Source organism: Haliotis rufescens, unplaced genomic scaffold (assembly GCF_023055435.1).
Source record: "Haliotis rufescens isolate VD_foot unplaced genomic scaffold, xgHalRufe1.0.p SCAF_65, whole genome shotgun sequence".
NCBI lineage: Eukaryota > Metazoa > Mollusca > Gastropoda > Lepetellida > Haliotidae > Haliotis > Haliotis rufescens.
Genome location: NW_025964356.1, coordinates 2,200,146 through 2,214,023, shown reverse-complemented (window position 1 = coordinate 2,214,023; position 13,878 = coordinate 2,200,146). Strand labels below are relative to the sequence as shown.

The 13,878-nt window shown below is 41.5% G+C and overlaps 1 protein-coding gene across 5 annotated transcripts in view; it reads left to right on the top strand.

The window, feature by feature from the left end:
* LOC124118187 (rab11 family-interacting protein 4-like) overlaps positions 1 to 13,878 on the top strand; it is a 297,536-nt gene that overhangs the window by 78,116 nt on the left and 205,542 nt on the right. For all 5 annotated transcript variants that reach the window (XM_046480299.2, XM_048387107.1, XM_048387106.1 and 2 more), the window contains exon 5: positions 5,284 to 5,361. In XM_046480299.2, coding sequence (XP_046336255.1) covers positions 5,284 to 5,361 — 78 coding nt within the window. The remainder of the gene's footprint in view (positions 1 to 5,283; positions 5,362 to 13,878) is intronic.

Below are 13,878 nucleotides of genomic sequence, written 5' to 3'. Positions count from 1 at the left end.
TAAGCTAGTACTGGTCGTGCTGACCGGACAGTACCGAAATAGCGTAAGTTCTTTGGGGGCCACAAGCCTTCCATGCTCTGAGTATGGAGTGGCTTATGACGCCCAAACGAGGTTAGCAACCGAGAGCCCCCAAAGAATTAATATAGGTAAATAACATGAATATGGTACTTAGTGATGGTGACACATAGCCTTGTGGGCTTGCCCTAAGGTGGAGTCGGACGTCTTGATATACTTGGCGTAACAGTCCGACGTCCACCTGCCCATAGTCTTAATTAGGTGATCCTCGATGTGCACGGTGGCCGCCGTGGTAGCTGCTCCTATCCGGAATGAGTGCCCGGAGTAGTCGGCAGAGTTGTAGCCAGTCAACGTGAGGACCCTATCTAACCATGACAAAAACACAGTCCTGGATATTGGTAGATAGTCCCGACTGACGAACAGCGGATCCTGGTATGCAGCCCTGCACTGCGTTCTAATGGAATACAGTTTTGACAAGGCCGAGTAGGGACATGTCATAGTGTCAGTAGCGAATAAGGCAATGCGAACGCCTAGTCGGAAGGGATCAGTCTTAGACACTTTTAAGGTTATAACACATGTTCTTTTATGATGTACAAAACTAATGTCGCTCATAGTTATGTTCCTACTGGGATCAAAGTTGGCTGAACATGTGAGTTCACCGCATCTCAAGAATCCGAAGAACGCTGCAAGACACATACATTCCATTACCAAATCGTTGAAAGGACCGAACACGCCATCCCTGAGCCGCTTGATGATGTTACGTAGCACATGGTAAGTGATGGGGAGTCTCTTCCTCCGCTCTGGTGTGTGGGCCCGTTTGTATCCTCTGAGTAGAGTTTGAATCCGATTTAGGGCACCTGTGGAGACATCGTCAAACAGTGTCCTGATGCCCGCTTGTAGGTACGTAAATCTGATTCCCGCCAGATAGGTCTTCACGGTGTCATGTGAGAGTTTGAGGATGCCGAAGCAATGTGCAAGGAAGTACTGAAGGTAGGCATCGTTAACTGGTGGCAGGCCGCTGCTGGCACCCAGTGTGGTGAACAAACTGAACTTTAACATGAACTTTAGGTAGCACTGGAATCCTGTAGAATATGCTGTTCTTGTTTGTCGACTGATCGCCGCTGACCACAGGGTGTCGAGGTGACGATTCAGGTCCACGTCACTTGTGAGCTGGGTGGGCAAGGCGTTGGATGGAGGTCTGCGTGGGGCGCCAGGGCTCGGAATTTCCTGAACTGCAAACGGGAAAGTGCATCAGCAATGTTATTTTGTACGCCTGGAACATGTTCCGCTAACACAATAAAGTTATTTACAGCTGCTTGCCATGTAAGGGTCCGCATCAGAGCCATAATGTCCATACATTTTGATCGACCCTTTTTGATAATACCCACAGTAGCTATATTGTCACAATGAAACAGTACTCTCTTCCGTGTCCAATGTCGTCCCCAGAGAATGGCTGACACCACAATAGGATAAAGTTCCAACCAAGCAATTGATTGTGCTGAGTCTCGACTGTTTATAACGTCCTGCGGCCACGCCTGGGCGAACCATGCCCCATCGAAATATCCCCCGTGTCCTACACTTCCGGCTGCATCCGTATACAGATTGAGATCCGGAGCTGATGTGATATGGTCGTCATGGAAAAACGAGATGCCATTCCACTGGTTCAGAAATTTTTTCCACATGTGCATCTCTATCCGACATTGCTTAGATATTCTGATATGATGATGCAACTTGACCACAGTGGTCGACAGTCGAATCAGGTAAGATAGGAAAGATCTGCCTGGTACTACCACTCGACAAGCATAGTTTAAATGCCCTAACAAAGACAGCAACTCTCTTTTCGTACACTTAGTCCGAGTAGAAAATGATGTTAACATATCCGCTATCCTTGTCAACTTGTTCTCTGGTAACCTCGCTGTCATCGAGACTGAGTCCAAGATGATGCCCAGGTATTCTAAACAAGTTACAGGTCCTTCAGTCTTGTGCACGGCGAGTGGAATTTGTAGTTTGTCGAACAGGGTTAAGATGGCGTCCATAGTTGTGCTAGCTTCATAACCGGGAGGATCGATAGTCAGAAAATCATCTAACAGATGCAGAATGTTTTTAACGCCGTAGTTGTATTGCAATATCCAGCACACGGCTTGTGATAGGGTATCGAAAATCTTTGGACTGGATCTGCACCCGAACGCCAATCTAGTGTAGAAGTAGTACCTATCGTCCCATCGGAAACCAAAGAACGGCCAGTACCTGGGGTGCAGCGGGATCTGTTTGAATGCGTCGGTGATGTCCACCTTACACATTTGTGCACCATGTCCCAGTTGCTTAATCACTGAAATAGCATAGTCTATGGTCACATACGAGAGTGAAGCAGATTCTTTACTAATGAGGTCATTAATACTTGCGGTATGTTCCAAGTTATGAGGGGCTGACAGATCAAGGATTAGCCTCTTCTTGCCCGAGTACTTGCCCGTGGCAACTCCTAAGGGGTTAATTCTGTACACAGGGTATGGAGCTCGCTTGAAAGGTCCGATAACGTATCCTTTATCGACTTCTGTTTGCACTGCCTTAGTCACAACTATTGGATCCAATGTAGCGCTACGATTGTTGTTACATTCCGTTGTTGACTGTGGAACCTCCGACATTAAGGGGTCGAATCCATGTTGCAAGCCGTTGACGAGATATGTAGCAAATGGAGGATGGGGATGAGAGTCGAGTTCTGCCTGTATAGCCTGAACATTGATGGGAGTGAGTTGGACTGTTAAGGTGCCTGCGTCCTCCTCTCTGGTTATATCCGGGAAAGTTAGTCAAGCTTGGTTGTCCCGTCTCGATTTGGGAGCCTTGGCGCAAGTTGCCTGTCCGTGGTTTGGGGCATGACAATTGAGACATACATGAAGGTATGCACAGATCACTCTCACACAGCCCTGGTGATTGAAATTATTGCAGACCTCCCTTCCATTTGACCTAACTCTAGGTCGTCCCCTGGTGTCGTTGTTGTCCGTCGCCCCCATCCTGTCGGAGCTGCCACGTCGGTCCGAGAACAGGGTAGGCCTAGCTGTATCAGTACGTCGCTCAGGACACAAGTCAGTACCATGGGTGATGCTGTGGCAAATCGCACACGATCTGGAACGGCGCCCCGAAGAACACAGCCCGTACAGACGTGTGTCCCTCATATCCCAGCGAATGCTGCAACCTTGTTCTGCGTAGGACGCCACTCTGGCAGCAAATAACTTGTGGTAGTCGTAGTGCGCAGAGCCCCCATACAACGTAGCCAGTTCGATGACAGTTTGCTCGTGTCCATCCAATTGTTTCCGTTTGGCGTTATTGATGTCACACAGAATGTCCTTGTAAATGCCAAAGGCCTGTATAAATTCTGCTAGTGTAAGAGTGCGATTTAGCCTAGCATCCTCCTTTAAATGATACACATTGCCATCGTACTCGGCCATTCTAGCGTCTAGCGTGTCTTGATTAGGTATCAATAGCAATGCCAGGTTACAGTACTTGCCGTCTTTAATCTTCTTCTTGAGCGCCGGCGCGACTGTGTGGATGTGGGGCAGCGAGTCCGACGGCACGTCATGGCTGAGTTGATCCGGTTGGCTTGTAGCTGGGTACTCGGTGGTCACTGCGTTATGGCTGGTCATGTTGGCTATCATGTGTTTCAGCTCTGCAAGTTCGCGTTGTAGACTGGCAACACTAACAGGTGACACGGAATTGGTAACATCGTCCCCGAAGTCCGAAACAACACTGTAGGGTAGCGTGGTCCCGCTAACGAGGGCATCTGGGTTCCTGTGCTGTATGCTGGCTTCGACCCCCCCCCCCGGGAGTGTGGCCGCCGGAGACGAAATGGCACTCGGGTCATAACTGTCCGACGAGGTCACCGTTGCTGCTGCTGGCCGTTGTTGCTGGTTTTCTTGGAACAGCTGCAACAAGCTTTTCCTAGGCCAATTATTTGGGACCCTCACGCCCCGCTCTGCCAGTTGTTTGCGTAGCTGGGCCACGGTCAGATACGGTTGACTGCTGATTCTCCCTGTAGTACGACTGGCACTGGCAGCAATGGCGCGGGGTTCGAGGCTATCCGGATTTTCTTCAGGCTGTGCGGAGTCGAGAACATTAACCCGATTGCGCTGACTTCTGGCTCGTCTATGTCTCCGCTCCGCCATATTAATCTTGGTTAGCTGAGTATCGCAAAACCTGAGATCGGATGGCTTGACTGGACTCGTGATTTAGCACCGAAGCAGATGAAATTTAACGCAGTTGAGTGGCTTGCGACAATGTAGAAAGTAGCCTCGTGCGGGGCTGCAGGGTTAATAAAGGTAAACACTGTGACGTCATGTCCGTCTTACTGGGCATGCGCAGACTGTTTAGAAGTGCATTGTGGGATGTAATTACTGTAACATGATCCAGACGGCATAAACAACACGTTCGGGCGACAGAGTTCAGAAATCGTGTTGAATATAAACGTAATGAGGTGATTGACCTGTAATTGGTATATTAAATATGAACGTGTAAGTACTGTTGTTGTTGCACAAACTAAAATATCCAATTACCATGTTGTGGTTGTTTCCGGAGCAGTCCTGCAATGCACAAAACCTTTGAATATTTATGGATGAAACTTGCTGAACAGCTCAGCTTAGTGGTGAACTGGGGTCTTTTGATGATTTGGGTTTTTATTTTTTTAATGTTTGTATGATGAGACTTTATTGAAAATGAGGGTAGTGCTTGTTTCTGGACAGAACTTCAGAACCATTGAATAATTCTTGATGAAATGTGCTATGCATATCAGTCTAGTGGTGAACTGGTGTCTTTTGATGATTTTGGATACTGAAAAATATTGAACAGCATTATTGTTGTCTTCACTGAACTGAAGGTATCCAATGGCAGTGAACCAATAGTTAAGTTTAAGTAGCCAAACTCCATTTCTGAATTGCACCAGACAGGGGGGATGTGTCTCCTCCTGATGACTCTTGGTTTTCTTAGGCAAGTTCAAGAATTATATTGTAAGTATATTATATGAAAAGGATATGGAATAGAATTCCTGATTTAGAGGAGGCAGATATATGTATATCTCTCCCGCCTCCAGGGGTTTTATCGACCTATGGAAATATTACAGAACATGGTTTACAGGATGCTGACTGGTAATAATATCAAACAACATGGAAACAGTTGAAAAACCGGAAAAGTAGCACATGTTTTGTTTAAGTTACTTCCAGATTTATTTCTGAGGAATGAACAAAAAGAGTTGATTAAATATATTTATGATTTTGTTGTCAGCCGCCAGGAAGTAACCGATGAAGACAACTATGAAGATTATGGGGAATCAGAAGCAGATGTATCAGATCAGGGATTACTGTAAGTACATCAAATCTAAGTCACAACTCTTCAAAAATGGAATGCTCTTTACTAACCCCAGCGTGACCCCAATGCAATGGTTTAAAAAGTCTTGTTGGATCTACTGGTTGTAGTTATTAGAAAACGTTTGTTTGCACTGTCTTCAGCAATAGTTAGTAGTTAGTATGGGGAATTAGATCACCCTAATCCTTGACCAGGTCAGATGCAACTCCACCCTGGATTTCTGTATAAGACCACAAACACTGTCCTGTATGTTGACCTGAGAACACTAAATAAGAAAACATATCTTTCTTTTTCATTAGTTCATTATTTACACTGCAGTCATCCATAATGCAGATTGTTTGATTTTCTTTCAATGTGTCATGAAATAATTGTAACCAGTCCTGTAAGCGCTCACCAGGGTCAACTTTGTATACCTCAGGATCCTTCACCATTCAACCTCTAGATAGGTATGTTATCGAGTATAGTTGGTCTTGTAATCATGATGTGCTTGAAACATTTATGATAATGACCTTGTAAAATATTGTGGGTAAAGGCTGTTTTGCCACAATCTGTTTGCCCACAGATGATGGCACAATGAGGGTTTTGCGTTAAAATCTCAATAGATGCTTGCACAAACCTTCTTCGTTCAGTTGTGCGTGCATAATCACATGCAAATATAATTTTAATTTAGATGATGTCTCTGCGTTCTTAGTTATCTGTATGGTTACATCCTAGCTTGCATTCTGCGTTCTTTGTCCGCTACCATGTAACTGATCAGCATCTGTTGTCCTCATGTCGAGCCTCAGCGTGTACTTTGAGGTTAGAAGTGAGTGAGGTAAAATTTAACGTTGCATGGGCATTATTTGAGCCATATATACATGATACAGTGACTTGAGGTTAGGAATTTGGCTAGTGAGACGTCTGCTAGACACCAGTTCCTTGACAACCATGGAAACCTGGGATAACGTTTTATAGCTGGGAGGTTTTTAACCTCATCCCTCTGTTGATATGCCTTCATGCCTTCACTGTATAATTGGTTGGGCACACCCTCAATAATCACTTCTACTTTGCTAAATTGAGGGTTGTAAAGTATCACAGATTCTCTGGAATATACTTTACCAGAATTTAGATGTTCCATAGGGTTTCACTTTTGTCCTTTTGATTTGTTCTGTGTCGCAGTACCTGATCATATAGGATGGTCATGCAGCCATTAAAATGACTGCGGATATGTCTTGCCAGTTCAGGCTCTGTTGCCATTTCAAACCCCAGGGAGATGTTATTAATGGTATACTGTAGTCATTGAAAGTGCGCTGAGGAACTATGCTGTCCACATGGAACTCATGACATTGTGTCAAATTGTCATGACATCTTTCCTGTTGGAGGATGTTAGACTTCCATGTGCATTCCCTAAATGAAACCTTTTGATTGTACTTTAGACTCTTTTGGGAGATCCTTTTGAACCTTTGGCATCAGCTACCCTACTAAAAAAACCAAGAAAACAGCCTTTCAATTATTTATGGCCACAGCAGCAAGAGTATTTGAACTTCATGCTCTCGATTTTTCCAGTCCCACTCACTCAGAGGATTGGGGCGGTCGGGTAGCCTAGTGGTTAAAGTGTTCATTCGTCACGTAGAAGACCCAGGTTCGATTCCCGACATGGGTACAATGTGTGAAGCCCATTCTGGTGTCCCCCGCCGTGATATTGCTGGAATATTGCTAAAAACAGCGTAAAACTTCACCCACTCACTCACTCAGAGGATTGGAATTCATTTACAATATGGACGCTCCCAGAATTTGTGGTATAGAACCAAGCTGCGACTCTTGGATGACTTGGTCATCAACAATACACAATTACTTCTCTCAGTAAGCATTCAGAACATGGTCAAAAGACCGCTGGTCATGGGTGCCCCTGAATACTGATACAAGTTGATTTCCAGCAGCTTCCAGTGCTTGTATCCCAGTCAGAAGACCATTGATTTCATCTGGATTGGACACATTTCAAGTCCTTCTTTCGACATATTGATAGCTCCTTGGCTGTTCACTTAGATTGCAGCTCTGATCATCAGTTTTGTGCATATCCATCTAGTTTGGCTACACAGATATATCCCCCAGTGGGGACCCAGGGTAGATAAAATGTGTTCTCAGCACCCTATTGCTGGTCGTAAAAGGCGCCGTGGGTTGCATCCCTGTGTCAGTGGAGGACAGGAGTCTAGTGGTTGAGGGCACTGGTTCCAGGAATAGTGTTCCTTTGCCCAATACTCAACTTTGACCCTTACTTCGCCTAGATGGGTTTTAGGGTGGCCCCGATCCTATCAATCGGCTGGTCATGCCAAGCCCTGAGCACTTTACTTTTCTTCGAATTGTATGAATAACCAATTATACTAATTTTCAAATATTTTTGGGTTAAATTTAAAATTTGCCTAGATGCCAGTGCCAGAAGGCTCATGGGCCAATCTGGTAGTATGTATCTTTCAGGGATGTGAAATCTCCGCGGAAACGGGGAAAATTGTGTTTTTTAAAATAGTAGTCCTCGGGGGAAAAATCATCTTCCGCGTAAAAATAGAATCGTGATTCCGGACAACCATCGCGCATTGTCCTATTTTCGATCAGAGCTTTCAGCATCACGTCAATGTTAATCAATCTTTATTTCGTACTCTAGAGACCACAGGCCTTTAGTACATAATACAATTCAACATAATTAATATTACAAAAGAACATTAAATTGAAATAAATTATCTCCCACATATATAATGCTCATTTTATTCGGGCATAGATAGTATTTAATTAAAAGCATGGTAAATAAACATCGATAAATTCTTTACAACCTCTGTTCTCTCACATTTTAATAAACTTATAAATTTACGTATGTTTGGTTCTCTGTAATAGTATTTTGGTAAGTATTTTATTCTTAGTTCTAAATATAAAGGACATCTGATAAGGAAGTAATACTCGTCTTCTATTTCATTTAAGTTACACATGTTACATTTTCTTTGTTCTCATGGGGTATTTATATATCTGCCTGTTTCAATATGTAGATCATGCGACATGCAACGAAACCGTGCCAATGCTTTTCTATATTTTGGTATGATAATATCAACGAGATAGCATTCTCTATAAATGTAAGATTTAAAAAGTTTATAATAAAAGTGTTTATTTGATAATGCTAAGGAAACATTCCATGATTGTAAATAAATATCTTTTAGTCTTTGTTTCAGTGACTGGATAAACTCAGCAGTATTATTGACCCGTTGATCATACCAAACATTACCAAAACCAGATTCAAATAAGAGTTCTCTAACACCAGTTGCCCAGTTTCTTTTACCATTTGAATCAAAGAACAATAACATATTATAACACTTTTTTGGAAATCTATACAAAGGCATATTTAAAATTCTTAACCAATATTTGATAACTTTAATATATATGCAAAAATATACAGTGGATAGTGACCACAATCACCATAAACCATAACCCCGGGTGTATTATTAACTTTTACACTTAAATATTTCTTACATGCATACAAGTGAATCTTTTCTATAGCATCTACTTTTGAGAGTCCCCAAATCTCTGCACCATACAATAAAATTGGACTTATTTTTACATCAAAAATTTTTAAAAGTGTATTTTAATCAAAGTTTAGACCACATGCATTTCGTTGTATACCAATGAATACCTTTTGGGCTTGTAAGGATGCTTGGCTTACATGATATGTCCATGAAAGACGGTTAGTAAAATACACTCCTAAATATTTAAAAAACTTGTTATCTCCAATTGGTTACCTTTATAGTACCATTTTTCATATTTTGATAAATTACCACCGTTTTTAAAAACAATTTTTTTTGTTTTATTTCTATTTACATTCAATTTCCATTCATCACAATACTTTTCTAACTCATTACTTTGTGACTGTAGACCTTGTAATTGGGGAATCAAGGATATCAGCTACAATTTCATCAGTTTCGTCGTTGTCTCATCCTCATTTACATTATCATTACATTCTAAAAATGACGCTTTCTCATTCTGATGTGACATATCATACATATTTTTGAAATGACAATACCAGTCATCAATACTTATGTTATTCATGCTTTTTAATTCTGACCAAAACAGTTTTGAATTATTTGTATTTTTCTCTAACCTTTGTTTCCTCTCCATTAAATATTTATTATACCCCTGACAAAATGTCGGGGGTATATAGTTATACCAAGGTTCCGTCCGTCCATCTGTCCATCCGTCCTTCCGTCTGTCCGTCCGTCCGTCCGAAAACTTTGTCTGCGCGATTTCTCTTAAACTATTCAGTGGATTCATCTCAAACTTAGTACATATAATCTGTGTCATATGGAGGGGTGCAGTCAAAAGAAAAAAATTGTTTTTATTAATTTTCCATCTTTTTATGAATTTTTCAAACCCTAAGTTACCCTATCCTAGCTATTTAATTTGTAGCTACTGACACACTAGGCGGGTCGGGGGTATTAGTGAGCCACGCTCACTTTTGCACTTGTTTTGTTTATATTTACAGATGGCAGTATATTTGTTTCTAGCGGCATGATATTCTTTTAGGTTACTTTCATTTTTGCAATTTCTAAATCTATTTAAATATTTACATCTTTCTTTTTTAAGCATTTCACACTCGTTATCAAACCATGGATTTCTTTTCACCCTTTCTCTAACTCGACTTACTTTTCGTTTCATATCACTAGCATAGAGCATCTGCAATAGCATTAACACTTTTGTTTATATCAGAAAATACAAAATCGACACATTTATCCAGAAGCTTTGGGATATCGTCTGTAAGTAAATTCTCTCTGAATGTGTTTAACATATTATCATCCCAAACAAACTTATAGCTATTATATGCGCTTGCACGCGTAGAGTATGTCAGAGTCTAAATCAAATATGTCTTTATCAAACAATATATAAATTGCATTGTCTAATACTTTTGTCCAAATGATATATTTACTCAAATCTCTTCTTACCAAAACTGCAATACCACCAGAGAGCCTGCCAAACTTAGCAAGATTATCAGCTGTCTTAGTAAATATATCAAAATCTCTAAATACATTGCATAATTCTATGTTATCTATCCAGGTTTCAGTTAAACCAATTATATCAAAAGATTTTATATGATCAAGAAAATCATTATCTGAAAGTTTCTCCAAAACAACAACAATGTTCCAAAATATGCAACAGACATAGTTATCCTCACTGACAGAATGTGCATCGTTATCTCGTAATTGACTGGGATTAGTCATTCTATCACAGCCCTGGCCACCCACGGCCCCTTCCTGATCCCCTAGATCCCCTAGATCCTCTCTGTCCACGAAGGGGTCGGGAACTAGATCTCAGTACCCTCTGTGGGTACTTATCGACACCAAAAGAATAATTCTCACCGTCTTTTGGAACCTCTATAAGTTTATTACCCTTATAGTAAAATCAGTAGTCTGGGTTCTCAGTTCTCAATTTATAAAGTTCATTACGTTGGAAATTCGTAAGATCATTAGCGATTCCATATCCCTTCAGTTTCAGCACTTCCCTTAACTTGACCGCGTGCCACTTATCCTCCGAATGATACATGTGTACTATGATGGGTCGTGGTTTATTGGTAGATTTGGATGGCAGCCGATGCGCCCTCTCTATATCTCTGGCGACAAATGGGGGGAGATCCGTAGTCTCTCTAGCTGAGTTCAAAATCTCTAGGACCTTGTTCTTGCTCTGGGTATACGTCTCACCTTCTGTGTCGGGCACATTATACATAACTAGATTATTTCTCCTGCTGCGCCTCTCCTGATCTTCTATCCTGGCGTCCAAGTCATCCAACTTACTATCTACTCCATCTGATCTCTCGTGAATCTCATCTATCTCGAATCTGACTGAATCATGCATCTCTTTCACCTCTGTTACCTGTCTCTGCAACTCCTAAACATCTCCCCGGAGCGATGTGACCTCTGATTTAACTGAGAGCACATCCTGTCTAACACTTTTCTCTAAATCATCAATGCGTTTGAGTATACTTTCCTTAAGATCTGACATGATGTCTTGATGCCTTTATTATTATTCATGACACAATGTCCTTGGCAGTATTGCTCCTAGGCCCTGCGGGTAGCCCCGGTGTGCAGAAGCTTTGCCCTCGTTTTTAAAAGTACTGAATTAACTTAATCAAATCACTCGCAAATGTTCCTGTTGAGGTTTCTCCTCACAGGGCTCTCAGCAATAGTAAAGGCATTGTCTGTGATGTAGGACGTTGCCTTGCAGACAGTGTCAGAATTACACTCACAAGGAGTTACTGATGCTAAACGTTTCACTTCTAAGAGAGACAGTCAAATTATACAGACAAATACATATCTATTTACCTTTTGTCTTCCATCATGTCCAGAATCACTAAAAGCTGGCTACTGTAACTTAAGGGTGGATGCTTCCATCCCAAATCCCCTGAGGTGTTACTGTTGCCCAAAGTATGGCCATGGCTCAAAATCATGCAATGACTCAGCTGCCTGCCATCGATGTCTTGGAAAATGTGAAGATAGCAGACTTTGTGACAAACCTCTTTCCTGAGTAAACTGCTCTGGCAATCATCCCTCATCTTCCAAAGATTGCCCCACATGGAAGCTGCAATCACATATGAAGCATGAGTGTTACATATCTTTTCTGGATGCAAAGAAAACCTTTCTTGCTCAAGAAAAGTCAGGCCCAAGTTACCCTGCTGCTGTTTCTGTTTCAAGGCCATCTCCTGTTATCATTCCAAAGACTGTTTCATGCCATTCAGCCGGTTGCCAGACTGTATACACATGGGCGAAAGCTTCTGCTCCTACCATGTTGTCTACTGCAGTCAAGGTTAGGCCTCCACAAGAGACATCTAGTTCACAAACCATTACTACATCACAAACAATCATTCACTCGCAGGCGTCTTGTGATAAAGATTCATCTTTATCTCAGAAACTATCATCATCTCTATCAGCTAACCCTAACTCAGAAACTAAAGTGAAACAAGTTGCAAAAAACAACCCAAACCAAAAACGGAATCATCCAAAGTACCATAGTGGCAGAGCCTCAAAAGGGGCAGATAACCAGATCCCTTGAGGATATGGAGGTGACTGACAACAGTCATCAACATCATCATTGGACACACAGCTTGTCGCCCTCAAGGAAGGTGATAGGTAGATCTCCCGTCAATCCTCCAAAGAGATAGCTCCTTCACATATAGTACAATGGAATTGTAGAGGACTGAGAACTAATTTTAACGAATTACAGCTCTTATTTTTCTCCGCCGGGTGAAAGGGCCACTGGAGGATCTTCAATCATTGTTAAGAATGATGTTATCCACAGCCATACCAATCTCCGAGAATTGCAGTGCAACTTTCCTTTCTGCACACTGTATATTGTCTTCGTCAGCTCTTCAGCTGACTGATCTGCAAGATCTCTATGATCTACTCCCCTTTTATAATCATGGGTGATCAAAATGGCCACAACCCACTCTGGGGTGGTACATGACATGACATGACATGCATACATTTCCATTTAATTTAAACGATACAGGTGATTTCAACCTTGGCAAAGATGGCGAGTGACGTACCTTGTCTATTTATATATATGGGTCCGGTGTTTCAGTAATATCACTATCTTGCTTCAGGGGCCTGTGAGCTGTAACTCCAATTAAAGTTTTAAAAGAAGTTAAATTTTTAGGAATAATTTTTTATCATCATCTTACTTTCTTACCACATATTAAATATCTGAAAGCCAAATGTCTGAAACAACTAGATTTACTAAAAGTTGTTTCTAATTCCAAGTGATATAGATCACTTGTCTGTTCTAAACTTGATTATGGCTCCATGATCTATGGTGGAGCTTGTAAAAGTAACCTTTAATTACTCGATCCAATACATCATCATGGTCTAAGGCTTTGTCTGGGATCTTTGAGAACTTCTCCCATTGACAGTCTGTACGTTGAGGCCAATGAGCCATCATTTAAACAACTTCGTATTAAACTATCTTTACAGTATACCACAAAGTTACATTCAAATCCTGCTTACAGTTTTGTGTTTAATCCCCTTTATGAGGATTTGTATAGTAAAAAGACATCTCTTATTCTACCTCTTGGAATAAGAATGAAACCTTTTATTTCGCTTGCTAACGTTGAACTTGAAACTATATCTCCTTTCCAGTTGCTGTGTTCTCCTTCTTGGCAATTGGTAAAGCCACAAGTAGACCTGTCATTGACCAAACTAAAGAAATCAGAAACAAATCAATAACAGTACCAACAAGAATATGATCAGTTAAGAAATACATGAGATACTTAGAAATCAATATTTACACATGGATCCAAGGATAGTGACACTGTTGCCAGCACCACTGTCATTGGATCCAAAACTATATCAACTAGATTACCAGTTAGCTTTTCCAATTTTACAGCAGAATAAAAGGCTATTTTAAATGCTCTAGAATATATCAAACAGTCTAAACATCAGCAATTATTTTTTCCGACTCTCTGTCCTGTCTTCCTGTGTCAGCATTCAGTTTTACTCGACATCAATGAATTAC